The 27,814-nt window shown below is 39.1% G+C and overlaps 1 protein-coding gene across 1 annotated transcript; it reads left to right on the top strand.

Moving 5' to 3' along the window:
• Nucleotides 1-969: 969 nt before the first annotated feature.
• On the top strand, nt 970-24,906 carry LOC148427819 (uncharacterized). Its single transcript, XM_088407365.1, has 37 exons — nt 970-1,004; nt 3,177-3,224; nt 3,308-3,464; nt 4,266-4,840; nt 6,892-6,912; nt 6,993-7,055; nt 7,768-7,821; nt 8,359-8,403; nt 8,505-8,531; nt 8,770-8,814; nt 9,053-9,097; nt 9,349-9,402; nt 11,618-11,686; nt 12,545-12,613; nt 13,342-13,410; nt 14,208-14,276; nt 14,775-14,843; nt 14,927-14,995; nt 15,171-15,239; nt 15,326-15,397; nt 16,334-16,402; nt 16,489-16,560; nt 16,715-16,783; nt 16,897-16,965; nt 17,122-17,190; nt 17,576-17,644; nt 17,781-17,849; nt 18,313-18,381; nt 18,478-18,546; nt 18,624-18,704; nt 18,787-18,822; nt 18,913-18,949; nt 20,063-20,620; nt 21,633-21,886; nt 21,972-22,131; nt 23,196-23,387; nt 23,467-24,906. The coding sequence occupies exons 2-37, from the start codon at nt 3,222-3,224 to the stop codon at nt 23,472-23,474; spliced, it is 3,594 nt and encodes a 1,197-aa protein (XP_088263491.1). The 5' UTR covers nt 970-1,004; nt 3,177-3,221; the 3' UTR covers nt 23,475-24,906.
• Nucleotides 24,907-27,814: the final 2,908 nt, after the last annotated feature.

Below are 27,814 nucleotides of genomic sequence, written 5' to 3'. Positions count from 1 at the left end.
GTTTGTCTCACTGTGACAGGCAGGCAAGACCACGCATGTGCATTTGTAAAAACGCCCCCCCCCCCCATGAAACTGGTTAAAGTAGGCTTTCAAACTTGGGTTAGGGTTTCAAACAAGGGTTAAAATTTTAAAACATGTTACACTCCATCGTTCATGTGAAAATACATTTAAAGATATTGTTTAATAAATCTTTTACACTTTGTTTTAAACATACAATGTAATTTACTAATACTAATTTATTTTAGTATTACTGTATTTACAGTGACAGAGTTGAAATAGTAATCGTTTTATTCTTTATTTTCGAGTTTTGTGCAAAACTATATGGTAGCTGTGGCAATTGCTATACTAACTATACTAACTAAACACAAATGTTCAAAAAGATATATAGTCTGCTCTGCAGGCGTCAGGCATTAATCTTGGCATTTCCAAAACCGTAATTTACGACACCTTCCATACAATAGGACAGCCATCATCCTTGTGTAGAAGTTACGGTAAAAGATGATTGCAATTATGAAAATGGCCGGATGGCTCCGAGCTCGGCTCAGCTCAGCGAAATGAAGAATATATATATGTCATCCGCTAGAGGACGTCGCTGTATAATCAAATGTTTTGCAAATGGTCAACCTCGAAACCGCAACTTCACCGACATTGCTGCGCACTGAAACGATCAATGGCGGTTGCTCAGTTTATTTGAAAGAAACTCACATATTGCACTGTAAATATTAAAAAGCAAAAATAGTTGATTTCGTCGTGTTTATTTATTAAATGTGTACTGAACCGATCAGTTAAGTAGTGAGCAGAGAAAATGTAAAACCCTAAATTTGTCGTAATCTTTATTCTAAAATAAACTTCCGAGAGCAAAGAGAGACTTTTTCAGGTTCCTCTGTCAGGCTCTCCTGGCTCCTGGAAGGACTTTCAGCAACTCTGTCTTTGGCCACCCCATTGCGATGGTAAGCGATAATATGTGATGCGATAATAAGCGAAGGGGAACATGTGTCTTTTGGGTAAGAAATATACATTTTGTGACAACTTTTCTAACGCAACTTCTTATTCTCCAGATGTGTGAATTTCAATATGAATGGTTGTCCACAGATGCCGTCCTTATAAGTCAACCCGTATCATAAGGAACCATTTGGGTCAAGTTCTACGTAGTTTCACTTTGACCATGAATTAAGTGTTACTAAATTTGGATAGATGGATTCCCAAAATAAAAAAAAAAAAAAATAACTAAAACTGTATAGGCCCTAGACTTTTGGAAATTATTAATAATGTATTCCTTTTGTAAGAGGCACAACGAAATGTGTGGTAATAGAAAAGCACGATGCGACAATGATGTCATATACTGTATATATGGCATTCTGAGCAATGTTTGCAACATTTTTAGGAATTATGATTATATACTGTAATGGTTACGATCAGACAGTCGTATCGTATGCTGGCCTCGGTTCTCACCACAGCTAGACCACAATTCTCACCACATTGGTTGGTATAATGTCACCACATTGTTTCAATATTTAATTTAACCAGCAGAGTTCAATAGAAACCAATTTGACTTCAATTTGTGGTGTTTGTCTTGTAAAAGTAACATGCAGAAACTTTGATTCTTGTGCCAAGGCACTCCAGAAGGTTCAGCAGTGATCACATAAATTCTTATGGTTGCAATAAAGCAACTCAACGCGTCTGTAGTTGCCTGACAAAACACAGCAAATACTTGATTTTTGCACTCCAAACATGCCCCAAAGTCAAGTTTGAGGAGTGATGACTGAAAAGCCGTGCTTTCAGGGCTATTGCGAGGACATGTAGAGTACCAAATATTTGTATCAAAAGATCTTGCGCTCATCTGGACCTTCAAGTAGGGAGTGTTTTCAATAGTTGCTGCTTTCTATAATTTGGGGTTACCATAGCTACATCAAAGGCGAAGGGGTGAGGCGGAATCTGTTCACAACAGACCAGCTGACACAAGACTCAACGTGCTCCCTTTCCCTGATTAAGCACATGTCAATGCCAATATGATTACAAACTCAAACAGCCCTGCAGCTGCAGAAAATACTTTAGATGGCCTACAACACAGAATCAATGTTGTAAATAAATGATAAGCTACAGTTTAATGATATCAAATGCAACACAAACAGTACAATACTAAATACAACTTAATTTGTGCTGGTAAAGCATTATGACACACAAGAGATTCTTTATCACCCTTATACATTTTTGTTCTGCAGTGCTTGCATATACCCTGTAAAGATGTCCACCATTAATATTGTGTATGTTCTGCTATGCAAATAATTGAGTTTTGATAAAGAAAACGTTTGTACAGTCAAAATATTTGATTTGAAACAGAAAAATATACATATTACATGCATAGTCTGTTTTTCCAGAAATGCTGTTCATTTGAAAAGATACTCAAATGTAAAATCTGGACAACCTTCAATCCAAGCAATCATAACATAACACTCTTCTATTCACAGGATCACTTGATGTGATTTGAATGTGCATGTAACGCAATAGGAACTGGCAGTTTTCTTTCAAATTCCCATTCCTGTCATATCTACTCTCATACTGTAGCAGATATTATTCATCAGCCATACAGACAGCAGATTTAAGGGCACGCATTCTTAAGTGGCAGCCCACCGTTCTGTGCTTTCAGAAGGTACACCACTTGGCAATAAAAACACTTGCACACACACACACTGTCACCACAGAGACAGACGAGTTATGTGATGCTTGCTGCAGCTTCTGTAGTCTTGCTTTAATCCAGAGTTAGACATAATTACAGCAAGACTTAAGCTAATATGTGGTAGTGATAAAGATTTCTAGTTTTCCCGTGAGAAGTTATTACAATTATTCCCTGCAATTTTCCATTTGGAGTGGTGAGGTGAACAGACCATTGAAAAGGTCAATGGGTGGAATGTAAAAGCACTCGCTATCCTTTTCGAGAGTGTCTAGAGGTGCCCTCCCAGAAATGGGCTGGTCCTATGTTCACTTACTGCACATTTTATGCAACGCACAAATGTTAGAACCACGATACATGCATGGTTTGGTCAGCCGATGAACATCATTATTCACAGCTGAATACTATCAGGCTCTGTGGACACGGGATTGAACAAAACGGTGCATGTAAACAATCTTCCTTGACCATATTGGAACGGTTTTCCTCCTAATGTCGTTTCTGTCAGGGGAGCATTAAATTGTTCATCACCTGAAGAACTTTAAATATCCACATGGTGAGTTCTGCTTGTCAAGGCATTTTTTTTAATGACCTGTTCAGCTTTATTAACACTTTCAATGCCATCACTTCCGATTCAAGGACGGCATGCTGCTGATGCCTTCAGTACACTGGTTTATGCTCCTGTGGGGGCTGCAAGGCATTTGGGCACAGGGCTACAGAGGACTTGAAGAGGAGGTGACCACTAGGAGGAAAAACAGACAATACACAAACAATTTTGTGCCACAAAATGGAAAATGTAAGTCAGTCTTAATGAACTCTGCCTTTATTTGGTCATGACATTGTTATGCTTCAAAGTTGTCAAAACAACTTTGCCTAGAAAGGTAATGCATTAAAAAGATCAAAGATGCAATTGTTGGGCTAACCTTTTCAGATAAAGAAGTCAAGAGTTTTATTGTCATATGCATAGTAACACTACACAATGAGATTCCTTTTCTGTTCACTTCCCCGGGCAGACTAACAAAAAATAAGAGACGATGGAACATGCTGGCAATCACCTTTGCTTTTTTTTTTTAATGCCTTGCATGTATTTTGTATATTTTCTTTGGCTTTCTGTGATGTTATCAGTGATGAGACAAAAACAGAAATTGTAATGACAGTCAAAATCTCATTTATGCTCGATTGCAAGATTCAACACACATTTGCTTGTACTGTATTTATTTTATATGTTTGTCATATGTACTTGTATTCATTTTGCACACACTGTACATGAAATTAACCGCTAACAGGGTTAGTGTTTTCACTCAAATTTAAGGCAAAGTGACCCCAAATTGTACTCTAAGTAGCGCTTGGGATTTCTTGAGAAACAAGAGGGCTAGGTCAAAAACTTAAACTTTGGAGCTTTATAGGTACCCCACATCCACACTCCGTCTTTCAAATGTAAATTGATGCCCTCTGCAGAGCTCGAAACCTTTTTAGGATGATTCTAAATATACAATCATTCTTTATTTTGAAGACCCGCCTAACTTTGCAAAATTAAAGTCATGTTGGAAACGCTGTAGCAAGCCGTTCATGACTCGATCTCACGTTGTGTTCTCAGCACTGTCGGATGATAGCTGTAGCCTGGAACTAGCGTTTTTGATTGACAGCTCTGAGAGCGCCAAAGACAACCATGCCCAGGAGAAGCGGTTTGCAACAGAAGTAACCGAACGACTGCAGGGCCTCCGCATGCAGAGCGGCCGCAGCCTCCTCAGTCGCTCGGCCCTCCTTCAGTACAGCAGCCATGTCATCATAGAGCAGACCTTCAAGCAGTGGAAGGGTGCCGACAATTTCAAGGCCCGCATAGCTCCCATGACATACATCGGCCATGGCACCTACATCACTTACGCCATCACGAACCTCACGCGTATCTACCTGGAAGAGTCGGCTCCCAGCAGCATCAAGGTGGCCATTTTGCTTTTCGATGGGATCTCGCATCCGAGGAACCCAGACATATCGTCGGCTGTGGCGGAGGCCAAGAACCAGGGAGTCCGCTTCTTCACCATCGGAATCACGCCAGAAGCTAAAGAATCTGCCAATATTGCCCAGCTGCGCTTAATTGCAAGCTCGCCAGCCTCACGCTACCTTCATAACTTGCAGGACAGAGGCATCGTGGAAAAAGTTGTCCGGGAGATTGTGAGTAAATGTCGAGTCTGGAATGCATGCACGCTTGAGATCAGATGGTCAAACTTAATTGCTGTTGATCTGCTCTATGCTAAGTGCACGCAAACCCAAGTTAGATGCCCAGTGGTCCGACATTTTTCTTTTAGACTGATGCTATTTAAATGATTATTTGTTCCTTTTTTTTTTTTTTTTACCTGAGGAGACATCCTACAATATAGGGAACAGTTCATTAATTCAATTTGCAATATAGAGAATAAAGTACATGGTTTGTTGGGCTGACTACAATGCAGGGACAGCGAGCACATTTCCCACTCGATGGTGTTAAATTTGAGCATGTGTGGTTGTCTGTTGAGTCTGCCAAAGTAAGCTTATCCCCAACAATCACAATGAACAGGATAAGCGGTTATGCCAAATAGGCTACAGGACGATGATGAACTGATCAAAAAAATATAAAAATAAAAATGTAAACAAAAGAGGAATTAAATTAGAAAAAAAAAAACCTGCAGCATGTGAATCACGAGAGGTCATTTCTGTTCGATGTAGAACAACTGTATACTGTACTGTAATGCGGCATGTGGTAGATACAAACACATGTGCCCCATTAAATGTCTGTGGGAAAATTAGGTGCTAGTACAGTACAATTGAGCAAGAATGAACATGCACACCAAATCCTTCAGATAACTCAAGAAAGTAGCTGAATTTGACAGTATGCTGTTTAAGGTGAAATCTGTTTTTAGTAGTTTTGGAACTTTTATAATTCATCCTGTCATGCACAAGTAAAAAAAAAAAAACTTTTAACATCTGGTTTACATTATACCAATACATTTGAAAATTGAACACCTGAAAGCTGTTTATGATTTTATGGTGTTATAATGTTCATTTGGCATTTTTTACCATAATGCCACAAAGTATGCACATGCACAAGTCAATACTCTGTGACAGTGCAGGGAAAATGATATGTTTTAAGCATTTAGACAATATGTGAGTTAGAAAGTGAGAGAGAGAACCCACGCGGGCTAAGGGAGAACATGCAAACTCCACACAGGAAGGCTGGAGCCAGGTGGATTTGATCACCTAGCAGACGTGCTATTCACTACGCCACCGAGCCGCCCCCTCATTGGCACATTTTTTTTAATTAAACTTTCTTATAAAGTTTTCAACCGCATCATCATAATATTAAAGTTTTACGGTTGGCACGGAAAAAAATATTCTAATAAAGGAACATGGGGAGCCAGACATGGTGATTGGAATCAAAGCAGAAATACACTCTAAACATGATACTGCAATTAAAACTATGAAAACCAATAAAATGTGCTACAAAATAGAAAGCCATACTTGAAATACAAATGACAGTAGCTATTGCATAGCGGGCAGCAAGTGCATCCCATGTACATTTACTAAAAAGATTTACGTAAGGGACCCTTGAGAAACCATAATGGATTAATACCTTGCTAAGAACTTGTTGGTATTGATACGGTACCGATATCGACCGTAGCATTGCTTCTATCGATACTTGGATCGATCAGCCCTAACACACATTAAAAGGATGAAAACTCTCAGACTGTCTGAAATGTGCTTTTCCAGGCTAAAATCGGATCTAAATGCATTTAACGACACATTTAAAATCCTCTCAAAAGTATCACATATGAAATTAACTGCCAGGTACGAAAATGAAGGACATGTTCGCTGTAGCTGTAGTTACTGTATTAGGTATTCTTTAGTTATATTCAAAGGTTTAGGTTCAGTTTGTTTGCATTTAAAAAAAAAAAAAGTCATTATTTTCTTTCATTAACGATAACGAGTTTTCAGATTGCGCTAAGTTTGTGGGTTTTCGTGAATTCAAATAACTTTGTATCAGTGGAACAAAATCACATATCAGTTAGGGCCAACCTAGTACAACACTTGCATTTTTGCACTCAGCATCGTTGACAACTTCACTCCATTACCTGGCAACGAACAACGGTACTAAAATAGCCTACGCATGCGTCGCTATTTTACGTTCCTGATTAATCATGGTGCATTAGACCCAATGTTAAAGTCTTTTTTATTTCCCCTCCCCGCAGACAACACTGGCAGAGGAAGGGGTAAGCCCAAACACTTATGATGTGATTTGTGTCCCTGAATAACCCCTCCTCTAAAAGTCTCTGTCCACGCTGTGTTTAAGTGTCCCCCTGTGCAGAGCCTGTGCGCATGTGAGAAGGGTGAGCGGGGGCCCAGCGGCCCGGCTGTGAGTATTCCCTCCACGCGTTGCAACATACAACACCAAGGAGTCTCACTTTGGGATCTTTTCTTTATCGAGACATTGCAGACAAAGACAGATACTGCTGCCAACAAGTGACATAATTACAAGGTTTGGGTGGAAAATGGCTTTGAAATAGTCCCTTAGAATGTTGCAAATTACTTGTTGACTTTATTGAGAGCAGGCCTAAACACATTTTTACGCGGGCACATATTTTACATGAGTAAAATCTCGATTCTTTGTCTGCCAAAAAGAGATGTTTGCTTGAGATTCTTTTTACCCAATACCCTGAGCAAACACCGTTTCATGTCATGGCAGCAGGCCTGTGGCTGAGGCAGGCCATATGTGTAGTCAAGGGCGGAAACTTCATTGACAACACCCAGATCAGCGCAACAAAACTTGATAGTCACATGATTGAAACACCTTTGGCCTCAGATCTTCTTGAACTTAGGCTTCAAGAGGAATTGTTCAGGTTCAGGCGCTGTGTTTTTTTCTTTTATTGTCTCCAAAACAAAGTGAAGTTTAGAAATCAGTTCACAAACAATATTTAAGTGATATACCATTGCTTGATAAGCCCTCGCCACACAAATTTGTCAACTCCTCGATAAGAGAATAACCAAAAATAACCTTTGTTTGAAAAGATTAAATTTCCTCTTTTTTTTCATTTTTTTTTTGAAACTTCAAAAAAAATTCTGTGCAGGGCAAGAAGGGACGCCCTGGAGAGGATGGCATCCCAGGACCAAAGGGAAACAAGGTGATGCGCATTAATGAAAAGGGATGTTAAACTTATTTACACTTTTTTTCATCAGAAAAGGATTCATATTTTGTCAATGAATGTTTTGATAACCAAACCAATTTATATGCATAATAACTTTAAAAAACCATATTCCACATGCCGTCGACTGAAAATTACATCATATGCGCATCATGGCTAATCCAGTTTTCTGGATTTGCTCAGGTGATGGTCACAAGCTCAGCCGTGATTGGCTCTTGTGTGAGCCCTGAGCACTTGTGGTGTCATTTTCAGTCGATGGCTAGTGGAAGATGTGTTTTCAAAAGTATATATATATATATATATATATATATATATATATATATATATATATATATATATATATATATATATATATATATATATATATATATATATATATGTGTGTGTGTGTGTGTTAAATAAAACTGCTAAAGGTGGTTAAAAAAATTCTGATTCTGAAGTTTATTATCCCTTTAAATTCTTACCTGGTTTTGTCTGACAATACTGCAAACCTCATTCAACATCTTTCCTTTCAAGGGTGAAGCCGGGCTTAGCGGACTGCCCGGTCGAGAGGGAGCTGAGGTTAGTTTATTTATTTATTGAAATTGAGGTAGAAATATAAGAAATCTAAAAGAAACATTGAAAATAACATGGTTTGGAACATTTGTGTTTGGTTCACACAGGGCAGGCCAGGATACAAAGGAGAGCAGGTATTGCGCAAACGACTATAATGAAATATTTTCTTGTAATTATCATCTTGCCTGCAGGTGTCTTTTGTTACTTCATGCAGGTGTATTTTGTGACTTCATTTTTCTTGGCTTTTGACCAACATACTCCTAATTGCAAATTCTGACTCGAAAAATCCAAACAAATAGATTACTTGGCTCGCTCTGTGTTCGAATGCTATTACGTTTCATGTTTTCATTTCTTCTTTTATTCTTTTTTTAGGGGGAGCGAGGAGAATGTGGCTCTCCTGGAATTAAGGGAGACAGAGTACGTCCTTTCATAATTATGTCAACAACAATAGTTATGTCATCTCTGACCATGATTATCAAAAGTTGCATTGTATATCATACGATATAGTACGTTGACGATTATAGGCCAAATTTCTTTTCCCGCCACTTGCACTGTATGACCTATACTTAATATTTTCATTGCCCAACTAATTCTAAATGAGCAGTTTTCGATCTGTTGTCGATATTAACGATGGGCACGTTTCACTGTCTTACAGGGTCCCGAAGGGCCCATCGGTCCAAGAGGAAACCGTGGACTTCAGGTAAATTCAGTTTTAGACCAAAAAAAGCCAATCTTATGTATTTATTTACACTACACATTTGGTACTCAACTAAGTCCAAATTTTTGTCAAGTCAAAGTAATGGTTAGTTTTGCAAAAATGCACATTTGTTTTTCTGTTTTGAGATTCTCTAAATCTTACATAGTCTTAAAGTTCCTTTGTGTTTCATGTAATTCTACAAAAAATTGAAACGCCACTATCATACTGTGTTCACACATTTAATCTCTGTCTAGGGTTTACCTGGTCCTCCTGGTGATCTCGGACCTGAAGGTGTGACTGGTAAAAAAGTAAGTCATTTGATGGTGGTTTCCAAGCAAGGAGCAGGAATATGCAATACAGTAAACGTATCAAGGAACAAAATGGCAGCACAGAAGATGCTCTGTTCTGAACAGTGACTGACCAAGCTTCTCATGTCAATCTTTTTATTTAATCATATATATATATATATATATATATATATATATATATATATATATATATATATATATATATATATATATATATATATATATATATATATGAATAAATAAAAAGATATATATAATTTTATTCTCAACCTTTTTTTGGGTGATGTAATGTGTTTTCAGCCAAGTACCCTTTAGGGTTAGGGTTAGGGTTAGGGTTAACCAGAGCAAAGCATTTTTTAGTTAAAAAAACAAAAAAAAAAGACAAAGTGTGCCATTGTCTGATTTATTCAACTTCAGCACCTTTCAAACCTCATTTGTATTGGTCCACAAAAAAATAATCAACATAAAGTGTCCTCTTTGGATCGTAGAAGAGATCTGTTATCAAGAAAAAAACAAAACCTTAATTATTGTCCACAAAAAAAATCAACATTAACAATCAGCTCTCAAAAAGAAATAATTATGAATAAATATCTGTCAGAAAAATATTAAACATAAAGCGTCTTCTTTTGGATTACAGTAGAGATCTGTTAAAAAAAATAAATTACTTAATTATTAATAAATGTTTGTCCACAAAAAATAATAACAAAATAAATATAATAATAATAATATAAATAATAACAAAACGTGTCAGTCCTGTTCTCAAAAAGAAATAATTATAAACAAGTATTTGTCGACAGAAACATATTAAAATGGACTATAGTAGAGATCTGTTTACAGAAATAATTCATTAACTTAATTATTATAAATACACTATTTGTCCATTAGAACAATCAACAAAAAGTGTCAGACTTGTTCTCAAAACAAATTATAACATAACATGTAATTACAACGTAAATCCTCGTCTTTCGAGATTACAGTTGACATGTTCACAAAAATAAATAATGAAATTGATTAAGTTACTGAACATAATTTTTAGTAATTATGTTTTCCTGAAACATTGGTCAATAACGATTTTTAAATGACTTTTGCATGTTCGTTTGTTTAATTTAACATCTTGAAAGTACCCCCATGAGAATTCATACCCCCATTTGAGAACCCCTGACTTAGAGCATTGCTCAAAGGTGTCCTTCAAAAGCACTCATGATGCGTGCATAAAGCTGATATCCGTTTTGTTGGATTTAATTTCTTTCTCAATGGTGTCACTAGGTCAACGTCTGTAAAGTCAATAGTTCAAACAAATTTGCATTTTTCAAAGTTTACCGAAAATAGAATCCCCTAAATTTTAAGACAAGCTGCGGTCAAGTCATTGCTCATGCACAACAACGATACTCTAGTCTACTCCAGTCTAAGCTCATCTGCCAACACTTATGAACCAGAGGCCGCTGTTCATGTCCCGCGGCAGACAAACTGGAAAAATTGGCAATTAATGGTTGGAGAACTGATTGGTTCCCAAATACAGTACTTCCCAAATGCCCTTGAGCAAGTTGGCATGCCTTGAGAACAGTGACTTTTTAGCCACTACATACTCATCATTATTATTAGATACATTATAAGGACCAAAGTGGTGGTTGGAAATAGTATTGTCCATTCTGCTTACTTGAAGTAAAAATGGAAGGAATGTTCCATGTGACTCTCCCATGGAGGGATTAAGTATTTTACCTATATTGAGTGTAGGAGACCACTCTTAAATAAAACATGTACCTTTTCATCTTATTTGGCTGTTCTCAATTTTCTGAGCCCCCAAGCTGTGTTTCTAGCTGCTAACTGTGCTACAAGCCTGTGATCCCAGACCGTCCTCTGTTCCCTACGTAATTACTTTGGAAGAATGCGTCCGTTGGATTGTCTGCCTGTCGTGCCATATCACCTGAATAGCAGACTAATGTTGGGGTTTTAGCGTTGTTCTAACATGTCTGAAAGGATGGGGACAGACAAAAATAGGTAGTCGCAGTTAGAATTAATTTCCAACCATACCGGCAGCCTACTATCCTCTAATGCGCTTCCTCTTAAGCACTGGAAAACATGGAAATACGTATACCAAATAAGACATCAATGTTAATTATGTTAGGAAAATATTCCAAATGTCTAATCACGTCCGAGTGAGTTCACACATCCAGTGCAATTCATGTTTCGCTGCCTCTTTTTTTTTTTTTTACAGGGCGAACGTGGACTTCCTGGTCCACCTGGAATCCAAGGGGATACAGGAATCGGGCTCCCAGGACAAAAGGTTCAGCTTTCCATTAATCCATGTGGAGTACAGTATGCAGTATTAGTACTGTACCTGTATGTATTCCCATCCATTTCCATCAACTTGCATTATATTTAAAGGCCAGCAGGGGGCAATCGAACTTGACTTTCTGTAGGGCTTCATATTTCAAGTTCATCCATAAATTACTGGTATGTACATTGATAAAGCAGGAGCCCGCTGACACGAGCTCGTCCCCAAGGGCCACTTGAGTAGCCCGCAGCCCTCAGCACTGATAGGCCACAGTGATATTCAAAGAATGTTGTGGAAGTGCATTTGAAATGGATACACTTGCAGATATTTCTAGAAATGATGTTGCATATTGAGTACCTGTTTCCTAACTTATTCGAAACATCTGTGAGAAATCATTCACATTTTCAAAACGTGATTATTATTATTAATAACATATAAAAAAATGGACATTTCTGAAGGATTTGACAGCGTGTTATCCCTTTGCATTAATCAGTACCCAAGAAGTAGCTGCCAATTTCACGCCCCCTAGACTTCATTCATTCAGTGAACTTTGGAGATGCTTTCAAACTGTGGGAGCAAGCTTGACAAGGCCAGTCCCTTCTGACTTTGGGCCACACGGTAGTCTCAGGACTGAGAACACAAACGCGATAAACAAACATCAATCCATACTCCAATTCCAAACTGTGGACAAATTACCTCCTTTAATAAATCAAACGATTGAAACAAATCACAAGGAGAAAATGTCCATGTAAACCCTCCAAAGAGAGGCAAAGATAAGACTCGAAACCAGAATATTTGACCGTGGGCCTAAAATCCTTGTTTAAAAGTAATTGTCCACTGTTCATTTGTTTGTGCTTAACTCAACAGGGGAGTATTGGTCATCAGGGGCTACCAGGGCCAATAGGTCCAGTGGGCCTTGGTGAGCCTGGACCACCGGTGAGTAATCCAAACAAAGCGTGCACATTATGGCATCCTATATAGCCATGCAATCAGGAAGGTTATGTTTTCATAAGAATTTTTTTACGGCTCCCTGTCCTTCCATTCAAGGAACATTTTTATTGTGGTTTATTGTGATTCATCTTTTCAATTTAGAGGAGAACATACTACTGCAATAAACAGAAAAATACAAAGACAACACATCTCTTTCTCCACAATCCTTCAAACCTTCCCAGAAAACCACAACCTATTGGTTCAACCACAAACATACTCAGTCCCTGGAACATTGTTCAAGGTCATTTATAAGTGTATAAGTTTTTTTTTTTTTTTTTTGGATGCTCCTTTTTAAGATGATCATGTTGATTGAGAGTACTTTTGATGGATTTGTGAATGACAATCTTTACATTAATGACGTCAGTTAAAAAAAATTCCAAACAAGTAACTGTGTAATCATACCAATTTTTGAATGCCTTCCTGATCCACACTGAAAATTTATTCACAATTTCCTGTCAAATATTCAATTAGACAATGAAACTTCCAGTGTGTGCCTCCTGGACTTTATCCATTGAACTGTCACATATTTGTTTAAATTTAAAATTTGTCATATTTCATAAAGCTTCTGTAGGAAATGTTAGCTCTAAAAAATCTGTTACCACCTTCCAAATAAAAGCAAGAAACCTTGACTCGTGTATGTCCTGCACTTGTTTATATTCATTTTTTGCGTTCAGGGACCTCAAGGGCCACAGGGAATCCAAGGAGAAAGGGGACTTTTGGGGGAAGGTCTCCCGGGTCCAAAGGTATGCAAAGCTGACCTTTATGGAATAGGCTTTTTTCCCATTAAAGCAACGTGAATGTATGTCATGCAATAATTTTCAACTCAAACGCATCCACTGTCTTAAGCCAAAACACAGATTTCAAGGTGCTTTACCAGAAGGTTGATGACAAATGAATTTTCAAGTGTTAATTATACAAAGCCCTTCCGGTGAATTACATTCAGCGAGCATTGCGATCTGTCAGTCTTTGGCTCAGCATATGAAGACACCTGCAGCCGCCCTCGTTTGATGGTGTGAGCACGCAACAGTCACATGAAAAAACACCATGACTGTCATCAGAGATCTTGAGGCATCGTTGTGTGCCACCATTAAGCCAATGCTTAATTATGCATAATAGAATGTTAGGTAGTCATATGGTAATCGCTTAATGATTACATGAATAACGCTATAGATATAGACTCAAGTTCTTAGAAGGTCAACCTAGATGTTCTGTGCCACAGCAGAACCTCAAAAGTTTGTTCTAAACGTTGGTATTTATTCTCAATAATCAATTGTGGGCTCGCAGATCAGGTATTCACTGTAAAATATTTTTTACATGACTGAACAAGCTGCCGATTTACTGCAGCTTTGAGCAAAATGACCTTTCTTCCCATAGATTAGTGCCCCGGGGTGGCGAGATAATATAGAAAGGGCATCACAATAAATGAAATCAGCATCTTAGCAACTACCTCTTTTAGGAGCTGAGCTTAGACAATGCTCATGTGTTTTTACATCTATTTACTCTATATGCCATGGATTAACTTCTTTGTCACTGCTCACAGGGGGAGCGAGGCTTGGAGGGGCCACGGGGGCCCAGAGGAGCATCAGGTTTCGGAATTAAAGGAGACAAGGTACATTAAAAAAAAAAAAAAAAGACAGAAGATCGTAAATAAGAGGTCTGGTTGGGTAGGTTTCCCAAAGGCATGAAGATAAAGTGAAGACTTTCAAGAGTTGGCACAAATGCGTTTTCTAGAAGCTTCTACGCTATATGCGAATAGGATGGGCGCAAGTGATGTATGGAGCTCTAACTGTGGACAACTCAACTGTATTTATAGTGCTCTTTAAACAACCAGTGCTGCATACAAAATGCTCCACATTGAACCCCAAGCAAAACAACCCCTAAACCCAATTTGGGGCACAGTTTGATAATGTAGTTCAATGATTCAGAGAGTCTGATTTCCATTGTTCACATGTTCACACACTGACAAAATATGTTGAATGACCAGCACTCGATCTACATTAGTGTTGGGATGTGGTCCGAATGCAACCTATCTGGCCAGTTAGGTGCGGACCATTCTACCAAATTGCTACCGACATTTACTTATTGTCATTGCTAACATGCGTTACAGGGAGAGCTTGGCCCTTCCGGTCCTGCAGGCCTTGTCGGCCTACCTGGTCCGGGTATCCAGGGTGAGAAGGCAAGTATGCTGAACATTTGTCTTTGGTCTGTGTTTTAGTCACATTTCAGCTCTGATTATCTTCATAAATGACATCATTACAGGGCATTGAAGGTCCGAGAGGGCCACCGGGGCTACGGGGTCCACAGGGAGAAGGCCTACCTGGACCAAAGGTGTGTACAACAAATTGGTTTATTGGAAACCGTCATAATCGGAAAATGTCCAAAACTTACTTTGTCACACACGAGATGTCCGTTTACAATCATTGATTAAAAAAAATATTTATCCATGGTTTGTTGGACAACCTGGCAGTTTACTCTCTGTGCCCTGTTTTCTTGTATGAACCAGGGAGACCAGGGGTTGCCGGGTGAGACTGGGGCCCCAGGGGAAAGAGGAGTGGGAGAACATGGAGATAAGGTGTGATGGCCAAATGTCACCATTTGTTCCATTAAGTCTCACAAATGTAAAACATTTTCAAAGAGTAAAATGACACTTGCCCTCAGGGTGAGCAAGGATCACCGGGTATATCGGGGTTACCGGGCTTGCCAGGGGAGGACGGCGCTCCTGGGCAGAAGGTAGGTTTGAGGTCTTTATTGATTTAGTACAGTGATTCTTAACCAAGGTTGAAAACCCCAGGGGTTCGGCAAGTTGGTCTCAGGGGTCCGCTGAGTAGGTCAAGGCATACCAAACTCATAGTTTCAGATCGTGATGACAAGCCCCAGGCTACAATGCTTGGTCCTTCAGTACAATTTATTTTGTGCAACAGTAAAACAACATATACACTAACATACAATAACATTTTAACAATCACTAAAGAAGGGTTCGGTGAAATAAGAGAAATCGGTGGACTTCGGCACCTCCAACAAGTTGAGGAACCATCGCTTGTATCTGACAAATTCAAAATACTTGAAGGGAAAGAGTTTTTTTTGATGGTTTTGCCTCCATACACCACCACAATGGTTTTGAATCAAACACTAGATATTTGATGGTTATGTGTCACAAAATGATCTTTTTCCCGTAAGTGTTTGTGAATGGTTGTTTGTTGCTGTGTGCCGTACGATTGACTGACAACCGGTTTAGGGTTTACCCCGCCTACTGCCCAAAGACAACTGAGATAGACTCTGGCATGCTCGTGACTTATGAGGACAAGCGATTAAGAAAATGAATGGATGGAAGGATGTGGAAATTACAGTCATCATAAGCAGATGTTCCAGCAATTTCAATAAGCTCCACCAATGTGTGAAGTAATCTAGGGAGTAGTACTCGTAAGCATTTTGCCCTGAAATTAGAAGGATTACACTCCAGCTCCGCGGAACCCTGAAAAGGATTAGCGATGTAGAACATTATTGAAAGGGTGGCTTTCATTTGTTTGAAACATCGAAAATTAGTCAATCATCTTGATTATTATTTCTCCTGGATCCATTGTTGCCTCATTCTCAGTGACCTGATACTCCCGGAAGCTAACTGTAGATTTAGCATTGGATGCATGTTGGTGTGCTGTGTGACTTTAGGGTGAGCCTGGAACTCCAGGACTTAGGGGGGCAGAAGGAGCACCTGGGATAGGAACACAAGGTGAAAAGGTAAAAGGGTTTTCTTACTTTGTTGTTGGGCATTGTTGAGCTGTACGTGACTAATTAATGACTGTATTTTCCATTTAACCATTAAGGGTGACCAAGGTCAAAGGGGAATAAGAGGCTTGACTGGGCCACCTGGCATTAGTGGCCCCTTAGGACCCAAGGTGAGGAAGGATTACTTTAACTGTCATCTGAATGACTTCTTCTAGATGGATGTTTTGAATGCAAATCACAGAAAAAAGTATTTTTAATTGCATGAATGAAAGATAAATGACACACATTTACTGTACCTTATATTGTCGTCATTAAATTATTAAGGGTGAACCAGGGTCACAAGGCAGGGTGGGTTTACCTGGTCCACCTGGACGCTTCGTAATGGGACCCAAGGTAAATTCCATTTTAAGAGCAAGAAAGCTTGGTCATGTATTGAGGCTGTAAAACGCAGCCATTCAAGTAGCTAGCTTCCTTCTGCTAACATGTAGCTGTAACCTGTGCTCTAGGGTGATGTTGGACCAAGCGGCCCTCCAGGACCAATTGGGGAAACCGGCTATGGCCTTCCTGGTCCAAAGGTGAAATCCTGTCTGCTTGCACTGTATGTTGTGTAATTTAGCATGTTGTATGCTGAATGCTATGCAGTTTTACTGAATGGATGAAACACTCTGCATTGCAACATATAAAAAAAAATGTATGGCTTTACTTGTATGTCCTGTATCCATGTGCCATAGGGTGATCATGGAGATCCAGGCCCTGCAGGTCCATTTGGTCCTAAAGGAGAGGGCTATCCTGGTCCCATGGTGATGTGCACAAGGACTTGTTTGTCTGCCCACTAACCTCTTAACTTCCACCATTCATTTCCTTCCCAACTCATTGCATTGTTTAGCCTTTCACCTTTCTCTTTGTCACTGACTTTGTCAATATTTTGCTTTGAGCTACCGATAAGCCGCAATCAACAGATTCTAAGCAAATCAATGTAAATACAATAAGGCCACTGTAGTTTAAATACAATATATATGACAGGATAACAGGATAAGGACTCATTCATTCAATAATTGTGATATTTCTACCCGCACACGCGCAAACATATGTACATATATACAGTGTATATATATATATATATATATATATATATATATATATATATATATATATATATATATATATATATAGTTTATTTTTTAGGGCCCCCCTGGTCTACCCGGGCTTCCAGGGGAAACTGGCCCAGATGGAATAGGATTTCCTGGGCCAAAGGTAAGGACTTTTACAGCATAAAAGAAGAGAGAATAAAATAAATAATTATTCATGAATTTAAAAATAAAAAACATTCAGTGGAAATTGCTTTTCTATAAATATTTCCTCTATCGTCTCCGGGTTCATGTTCATTTAGGGAGATATTGGTTTCCGAGGACTGCCAGGTTTACCAGGACCGCCTGGTGAAGGACTTCCAGGACCAAAGGTACATTTTTACATGTGAAACAATCTTAGTCCAGCATATTTGGAAAAATGCCACACAACCTGGTTTCAGTGCATTTAACAATGGACGATTCCCACGCTCAGTGGAGCGAAAAGTTCTATCCATGTATGTATGTATTTAGGTTATTTACGCATTATGTAATTTAGAATGTGTCTGATGCTTGCCTTGGAAACCTGACAGATGCAACAGACCTACGGTATGCCTGGAAATATCGAAAGCTGAATTCCTCCAGGCTGTAGACCTTTTTGATTGTATAGGCAGAGGGAATATAGAAAGAAATAGTATGTTACTTTGCACAAAGAATTAATGGATGAAACATCATGAAGTACTCAGAGAAAGGGAAACAGTTTTTAATTGCACAATAATTAGAGACTTAAATAAGACAGTCACAGGGAATAATGCATGAAAAGAATCTAATGATTGTGATGTGACTTTTCTGATCCAGGGTCATCCTGGCCGACCAGGTCCCCTGGGGCCAGTGGGACCACCCGGAGTAGGCGTCCAAGGACCAAAGGTAAAATAAGATCTTTGGTTTCTGCCATATTTATTCAATGGCTGTTTAAAAAAAAATGTTTTAGTCTTTCCTTTGACTGTCAATGTACTTTTCTAGGGGGAACAGGGGGTTCAAGGAGTGACAGGACCAAGGGGGCCTGCTGGAGAAGGCTATCCTGGAGCAAAAGTGCTTGCAATCTTTGACTTTAACAATTTGATATGATTGAAGGTATTCTGTTGCTGAGTTTGTGGACTGTGTGACAGGGTGACCGCGGTTCTCCAGGAGAGAGGGGTCTGAAGGGCTTCAAAGGAGATATGGGTGATTCAGGGAACCCGGGGCAACCGGTGAGCATAATTTGCTTTCAAACCTATCATTACAAATGGACCTGTCAAAGTGTTAGTAATTAGAGTTATTTTCTAATATAAGGGTCGATCTGGCGCCAAAGGAGAAGCAGGCCTCACAGTGAGTCTTGCTTTGTCATCCTGTTTTTCTTTGAATACCAGAACTAATCTCATCGATGGGTGTACTGAGTAACTTTTGTATTTATTGTAGAGGGAGGACGTCATTAGACTGATCAAAGAAATTTGCGGTAAGTTATTATTGAAGCATTTATTTTCCCCTGATATTATGCACCGCTCACAAAAGTTTGTGAATACGTACACATGTGTAAAATGTACACTGTAACTTGTTCATGTCAAATCTGATATTCCCTTCTCAAAACATTTGAAGGCACATGTTCTGTTCTCTAACAAGGAGCTGAAAGGCAAAAATTAGGACAGGCTTTTGAGCCATGATTCACCCAATGCATTTTTACAGTTCAGTTTGAATTAACATTTAAACAGCAGAGGTCTGTCAAGTCCATCACAGATTGTAATTGTAAGTGTAATTGTTGGCAATTACCGTATTTTCCGCACTATAAGGCCCACTAAAAGCCTTAATTTTTTAAAAAAGCTAATGGTGCGCCTTATAATCAGGTGCGCCTTATATATGGATCAATATTGAGATTGGGATTTGTAGATGGGGAATGAAGTAAGAAAGTAAGCTTTACCTGTTTCTTTTGTGTGTTTACAGTTGAATAAGGTTGGTCATATTGACATTGAGTTATTATGCTATTGAGAGTTTAGAGTTATTTTTTGAGTTATTATTGTTATTACTTTGAGTATTACTGTATTGTGATTGAAAAAGTTTTAAAATTCAGTATGTCATTAATTGAGGGTGAGCCTTATAGTCCGCTGCGCTTTATAGCGCGGAAAATACGGTACACTTTTTTCTTGAGAAAATGGCGGCCCGACGAAGGCAGAAGTGGGACTGGGTCACCGGCTATAGACGATTGACGGACCAGCAAAAAATTTAAAATGCCCACTTCTGTTAAACGGCCCTCATCGTTTTCTTTACATTTTGACATCATGGGACCAAGCCACTATTCACGATTGAATGATCAGCAGTGCCTAGTTATTGTAAAGGTCAGACAGTGTCATAAGCAGGTTACAAGAGAAACAAAATAAGGCTGGAAAACTCGAAAGAAAGGCATAGACAAGTTGTGGGAAAACAACTGGAACTTTGAACAGTTGCACTTTTTCACCAACATTTTTGTTGTATCGCTGGATGCCACCAGTGTGATCAGCCTACAAGATTTACTGCAGTTAAACTTTCCCATAATCTCTTGATATGGTGTGTTCTCATTCTCATATTCCCATTCCAGGGTGTGGGGTCAAGTGTAAGGAGAGGCCTATGGAGCTGGTGTTTGTCATTGACAGCTCCGAGAGCGTGGGTCCAGAGAACTTTGAGATCATCAAAGACTTTGTCAACGCGCTGGTTGACCGAGTCACCGTGGGCCGTAACTCCACTAGGATTGGCCTGGTACTGTACAGCCTGGATGTCAAGCTGGTGTTTAACCTGGCTCGCTTTGCAACCAAACAAGACATCAAACAAGCCATCAGGAACATTCAGTACATGGGAGAAGGTACCTACACTGGTACGGCCATTCGCAAAGCCACCCAGGAAGCATTCTACAGTTCACGCCTGGGAGTCAGCAAAGTTGCCATCGTTATTACTGATGGACAGGCGGACAAACGGGAGCCGGTGAAGCTCGATATCGCCGTACGTGAAGCTCATGCAGCTAATATCGAAATGTTTGCCCTTGGCATCGTCAACACCTCGGACTCAACACAGGCAGAATTTCTTAGGGAGCTCAACCTGATCGCATCCGACCCCGACGCTGAGCATGTGTTCCTTATTGATGACTTCAACACTTTGCCAGGTAAAAACATGACAGTATTTGAGACTGAAATATTTAGGGGAATGCAATGGGTCATGGGAATCCTGGAGGTTTCCAGCAGGATAGGGGTCGACTTTACTTTTAATCGCAAAATATGGAAAGTATAGCATTTCATTTTAGGTGCAGAGCAAAATAATGGATTTCTTAAAAAAAAAAAAAAAAAAAACTGACAAGCTAAATCCTCTAAAAGTTGAATAAATTAAAAAAAATAGATTCTTTTGATTAAAAAAAAGCAGTGCAAATTTTAATTTAAAAAATTTCAGTGCATATAACGATACATTCTTTACTTCCCATAATTTTTATAAGTACAGTTTACATTTCACTGAGATAAATATTTCTCATTTCACACTTGCCAGATTTTTGCCTTACGTTTTCTTGCTTTTTTTTTTTTTTTTAATGCTTTTTAAAAATCAAGATTCAGCAAGCAGCCATTCCTTAGCTACTATGAGTCATCATGACAATGAAAGTGGACAGTAAAATATGGTCGAAATGGACCACCCTCAAAAATGGCAAATGTTAAGTGATGGTCACAAAGGGGTGTGAAGCGTCTGCTGTAATCCTGGATCATTTGCAATATTTTCATCTAAGCAGGATATAGGCATGTTAGTTACACATCTGAAAGTCTATATATATATATATATATATATATATATATATATATATATATATATATATATATATATATATATATATATATATATATATATATATATATATATATATATATATATATATATATATATATATATATATATATATAAATATAAAATCCCCCCCCCCTTTGGATAAAAATTATAAAAATAATGTGAGTGTATCATGGTATCATGCTGATCTTAGGTTTGTGAAATAATTTAATGCTAACTTCTTGTTGCAGAACATGGCTGTAAATCTAAGTAATTTGTCTTTGGAATGTGAGGCTGCTCAGCCTGGGGGACAAATCTCACAGAAAGGGCATGCAATAATAGCAAGTTCTTATGTTGTGTCTCTGTCACAGCTCTGGAATCCAAGTTGGTCAGCCAGTTCTGCGAGGATGAGAATGGAGACCTGATATATAACAGAGTAACTAACGGAAATAATGGCCATAGCAACAGCAGGAATGGTAACAATGGGAGGTATGCCAAAGGCGTCAATGGGTACCAGCCCGCCACTGACTGGGAACTCCTGAACACCCATCAGTCCAACGCAGGGAACCATGGGGACAAAGTGGACAGCTTCCAGTATGGCCATAAAGGATCCAGTGGAAGACAAGTATGGACATCCATTGCAATGTAAATGTGTACATACAATTACAGAAAGGATAAACGGTAATGGATTTGTGTCATTTTGCCAATAGCAAGTACACACAGAGACCACACAATGGGGGACTGAGCGCGGAGACACATTTATCCGTGGCAACACACCATTGCAACCGATTCCTTCTTCCAGAGAAGACACTTTTGCAAATGGAACTTCTGTCAAGTATGTTCCTACACCAAGACCGGCAAGTCCCAAAGGTAAATTTTACTAATAGAATTTCTACAATTTGCAGTTGATTTCAACAGGTCATCTTTTTGCTGACATATAATATGTTGCCGCTGTCATACCCCAAATGGGCAAAAGTATTGAAATGTGCTTTTGGACCAATTTGTCACTTTGGAAAAGGTACTTTTTTGTTCCAAAACAACTACGATCCAAATGCACAAAGCAAGGTCCATGGCTGAGTCGATTCATCATTTTTTTAACTATAAGACGAAGAATTGACTGCCACTCCATCCATAACACCTTTGAACCAAGCTGACCCCTTTCAAATATTCTTCTGGATAAACAGAAAATTCCAATAACATGCATGGTTGGACACGAGTCCAAAGACGGCTGGAATTGGCACCAGCAAGCCAGCAACCCTAGTGAGGATAGGCGGCTATAGAAATTAGAAAATGTATGACCATTTACATTCATGTTTTTGAAACACACCCCTCTCAATCTCATTGCACGTGATTGGGATAAAACCCTCTGCTCGAAACAATTTCACCACATTATGCTTGACCTGTTCTTTGCCTTACATGGCCCTGCTTGTTCACAACAACATACCTCTAAGGCGAGGTTATCAAACTCATTTTTTTTCGTGGGCCACATTGTAGTTTCTGTCAGAGGGCCGAAATAACTGTGAAGTTAAATAAATAAGTGGATTTGTCGCACACTTTACCTGGTTTTGAAATCAGAGGCTGGCAAAAACGGTTTAAAAGAGAGATTGGCAACAAAAAATGGTTGTTGCCCCCCCCCCTAAAAAACAAACTTTTTACCTCCAATATTTTAGCCAGAAACATGAAGTCAAATCAGCATTTTGCCGGCCAGATAAAATGACTTAAGTATGACCCCTGTGCTCTAAGGTAATCACCAAACAGCTGTCAATCGTTAGATCACTCACAGGTTCTCTCCTTTTTGCAATTAGGTGACTTCTCAAGATAACTGATTGGGCAGGATTTGGGGGGGGTACCAGGAGCGAAGCTCTTAAACATGTACACAGAGGTAATTACTCAACTCACTTTTCCGTGACGTAAACCATTATTTCTTTATGTAGAAGCTGCCCCCTTCGACCCTCGCTGTACCTTGGCCCTAGATCAGGGCTTGTGCCGTGAATACACCATCCGCTGGTACTATGACAAGCAGGCCAACGCATGTGCTCAGTTCTGGTTCGGAGGATGCAGTGGTAACAGCAACCGCTTTGACACAGAAGAAGAATGCAAGAAGACTTGTGTGACTACATCTAATGGTACAATAACCTAAGTAGTCCAGAGGTTGTTTTCTTTTTATTCTGATTGATGTTTTGATTTTCTCTTCTGTTATTTTAGGAGGCTGAGTGAAGGCCAATGTATAGACTCCGACTGCTTCAGGGTCTACCAATCTTCATTGCTCGTACTCAGGAGCAGAGGCCGTGTATTTCTTCTCCCCATGGGACCAGATTTATTCCTTCATTCTGGGTGAAGCTGCAAATGCAAGTGATAGCATTTGCCCCAACTTGAGCAAGCAACACACCGCGGAATTGATAAGCCACGCCACTGTATTGTAGAAAAGTAGAAATCCATGATCTTCGATGTTTTACTGGAAAGGATGACTTGTATGTTGTGTTTTTTTTTTGTTTTTTTTTGCAAATGGGTCTTTTTAACATATTTACGCATGCATACATGCAAACCTGCATGTCTGTGCATTCACTGCCTCCTAGTGGGCAATTTACAACACTGTCGTGGGGTGGTCAGTAGTATAAAAAAAACTTAGTTTACGTTGAGTCCTGATTTTCTTCTAGCTTTGTCTGTACATGCTGCACTCCAGTACGCTATGAACAACATCAGGTGGGAAACATGAATACTTTAAATAGAAAAGTAACTCATCGATCCAATTCCTGGTAAGGGCTTTATGACTGGTTTCATGTCTAAGAATTTGCATAAAATTCCTATACATTCTAACACTGATTGATACATTAGCCTCTTGAACTCTGTTCTGCTCCGTCTGATGTTTGTGCAGCACAGCGTACTTCAATGGACTCTGTTCTTTCCTTCTCCTTAAATTACATATGAGCTACTCCTTGACAAGTGGCGTAGTCTGATCTATCTTTAGGACTGTCCACTGGAGACATGTTACCTAACTCCACACGCTCTTCTGACACACACTTTCAGACAAAAGGAAAAACGTGGAAATCCAGGATGCAATTGATCCAGTCAAATCAGCAGTTGGTTTCACGTCAAGGCCTGTGTTGTCCAAATTTATCCTCATACAATTGAACAGCTTGAATGGCACTTGTACCCGGTGAAGGAGGGGGTGTGGCAGTGTTTCTTGCATGTATGGTTCCATTGTACCTCAATTGCACTGCTCCTTTTTCGGAAACCTTTGTAATCGTCTCTCTCTCCCAATTATTGGTTAGTAGTCAGTCGGAACTTTTACAGGAACTTCGATGACCAATTGTTACATCACAGTCTGTTTAGTTTTTCAAATGATCTGTTCTTGTTAAAAGTGTGAATTTTGCTTGAGAACTATTGGCAGCCTGATCCTGATAGAATGCAACCTCTGAAAATCATAGGAATGTGTGCATTGTTAATGTCCAGTGAATACAGTAGCAATTAATTACTATACTAAGTAGTATGCGGCTGAAGTGAATTTGTTTTGTGCAGCATATGCCCCAGCTACTGGTGCATCTATTGGAGTAGCATTTGCCCCAATGAAATGTGTATGGCGACAGGGCTGGATCTAAAGTAAGACAATGCTTCAAAATAAAACGTAGGCTATCAAGTATGAAACGAACTGTATTGGGATGATATTCCTTTGAAGTTACGCTTGGAAGCATGGTCATGACAATAATCGCGTCATTTTCTACTTGATCATCATTAAGCCGTGAGGCTCATGGCGTGAGCAACATTTATTTAACAAAGCTGTGTTCTTTCTATTCTCAATTAACGTTTTTTTTTTTTTTTTTGCGAGATCCAAACAAACATGGCAAACGTTGTCAAAAATATTCGTAAGACATCAAGTTTTGTTGAAGAAAAGAGTAGATGAATGATGATTAATATTTAAATGTAAAACAATGATGCTTCCGAGGGATGCACATTGATTTGAAAGTATGCGTCAAGTGTGACTCCTTACACTAGCAAGTGTGCTGCAAACTAAATAGAAAGAAATGACTTCTAAAGAGACAATAAGGCACAATAAACAGCACAAAACAAAAGCACAAACGTTATAAATAACATGACAAGTATCTAACGAAGACCGAAAGAAAGCAGAAATCTAAATACAAGCTAAAATGTTAAATGCAAATGGCATACATTTTGGCACCTTTTCCTTTTCAAGCTTTTACCAAAATCGCCAAACTCAAATTTGAAGACCACACCAAATGAAGAAAACATCTGTCTGGAAAATACACTTTTGCGAGGATTAAATAGTTCTAACTTCTTTAAAAGCATTGTCAATTACTCACTATTAAATTCTCACTGTAAACTTCTAAATTCAAAACAGTGAAGAGCATACAGTATACCATGACTGCCCAAACCTTTTTAACCCAAGATCGACTTTTCCAACAGCTAACCTCTGTCGGCTCGAAGTGCTAAGTACGAGATAACGTGGTGCCTCCGTTGTGAGCAACATGGTGCTGGTCTGAAATTAATCACGTTCACACAGCGCGGCTCAAGCTTTCGATTCAGGGCAGTAAAAAAACAAGACTACTGGCGTTATTTTTTCCAATTTGACCCTTTTTTTTTCTTGATTGGAGTTCTTATTATGGCTGAGTTTTTTTTTTTTTTTTTTTTTACTGCCCTCTTTCACACCCACCCTTCCCCATTTAACGTATGCATTCTGTCCTCTAGCATGTACTCTTGTTTTTTTTCTTAACTAAGCGGTGTGTGGGCAGGAAAGTTTTTCAGTCGGTCAAGCGGATTGCTCATTGATGTCACTCTGCAACATTCGCAGATTTTGGAACTCGGTGCACACATTAAACGCACTGCATCAGGAGATGGCTTGTCGATTTGGGGGATAATTTAAAACTTTTAAATTCCCCTTATGACCGTGAAAATACGGTAGCTTTTTTGTACACATGTATTTTATATTGGTCAACAGTGTTGGTGGACTGCATATTATTGATTTAATCATAGAGGATGTGGGCCTGAGAAAATGTGAACGTGGGCTGCAATTGGCCCTCAGGCCAGACTTTGGACATGCCTGATGTACATTAAAAAAAAAACAAAAAACAATGTAAATATGTGCCAAATGGGTCAAAGTTTCGGATAAGTCGTAGGACAAAACCCTTTAATACTGTGATGTTTCATATCATTGTTAGCTACAATCAACTAATGATACACCGGAATCATATGTTTACTGTAAATTTTAGATGTCTGAAAAAGTACAGCACAGCCAAAAGTTTAGTTTACACACACCTCATTCAAAATATTAAAGTAATGATGACCACTGATTTTTCTTGGGCCAGCTAATTAGTTCTTGCCTTAATGCAAATTTTAACAGTTGTCCAAAAGGGCTCTCAGCTGTGTATTAACCTGACTTTAGTACAACACAACCAATGACACCAACTCCATTAGTAAAGCAAGGTGTTCTACTCATTAAGCCTGATAAAGCTCACCAATGAACTGAAAGCCATTTTAGGGTACAACTGTCACAATGTAACCACAGAGCCGAATGAATTGTGGGCCTCAAGCAGACGAGCAAGCTTGTGAACTGTCCAAAAGAGTTTAATAGCAAAGGGTGCATGCCATGCGTGGAAAAAGTCACAAAATACAAATTGATGGAAGCTCAACAAGCCGACCAGTGTACAGTGGACCCCAGTGTTACAACATCCCTGATTTACATTATTTTCATGTTGCGACGAGAAATACTGAGTTGTTTTCATCCCCGCTTTATGACATTTTCCTGGTTATGTGACCAAAACAACTCATGATCCTAGGGGCTTGGCTGTATTTGTGTTGTTTTTCCGCCATCTGCTGGCGTTTTCAGGTAATTGCACTCATTTACTATTGCCGTCTAACTGCTTCGATCCAAAGCGTGACTACAATGTTGGTCTGCTATTGGTCGGTGTCTCCTCACGTGGTGGTCTGATATTGGTCAGCCTCACTTGTTTCCAAAATGGCGGAACGGTAAAGCTTTGTTCGATTGCAAGTCGTTACAAAAATGTGTTTATAGTGCATTTTACTGCTTAATTCAACGTTGAAAGGGTTGGCCATGGCTCCCAAGATTGCTAGTGATGTTAAAGAGAGAAGTAAGAAGATGTTTTATATGGAAATGATGCTGGAGATAACCATTATTAGGGAATATGGGCAACACTCAAAGGTAAATAAATCCTTTCTATATTTTTTATTTATGATGTTTTCTGATTGTATACATGTATACTATTTTGGTACCAATTTTTAATATGTATGTATAATTTTGATGTTTTTACCTGGCGTTCTAAATGCATTTAAAGCTGTTTGGATTGCCCGTCATACGATAAATTCGCCTTACGACCCCAACCGCGGAACGGATTAATGTCGTAACACGGGGGCCCACTGTACGTACAACCAAAAGAGAGACGTAAAAGTAGCCTGGATAAAAAATACACACTGAAGTGGAGGAGAGGGGGCAGAGTCCAGGAGAATGACGCCCTTGGAGAAAAGTAGCAACCAAAAACTTCCACAATGGAAGAAAAGCCTACTACACAAGGTACAACAA

The sequence above is a fragment of the Hippichthys cyanospilos genome, chromosome 2, assembly GCF_059441005.1.
Source record: "Hippichthys cyanospilos isolate Australia breed blue-spotted pipefish chromosome 2, RoL_Hcya_1.0, whole genome shotgun sequence".
Taxonomy (NCBI): domain Eukaryota; kingdom Metazoa; phylum Chordata; class Actinopteri; order Syngnathiformes; family Syngnathidae; genus Hippichthys; species Hippichthys cyanospilos.
The sequence above is the reverse complement of the archived record's forward strand: the minus strand, read 5'-3'. Positions and strand labels throughout refer to the sequence as shown.

Bases quoted from the DNA above. Each gene is read 5' to 3' on its own strand.
- LOC148427819 (XM_088407365.1), top strand. The intron at 9,098-9,348 runs GTAAATTCAGTT...ATCTCTGTCTAG, and splicing joins GAGGAAACCGTGGACTTCAG to GGTTTACCTGGTCCTCCTGG. The intron at 18,382-18,477 runs GTAAAATAAGAT...GTACTTTTCTAG, and splicing joins TAGGCGTCCAAGGACCAAAG to GGGGAACAGGGGGTTCAAGG.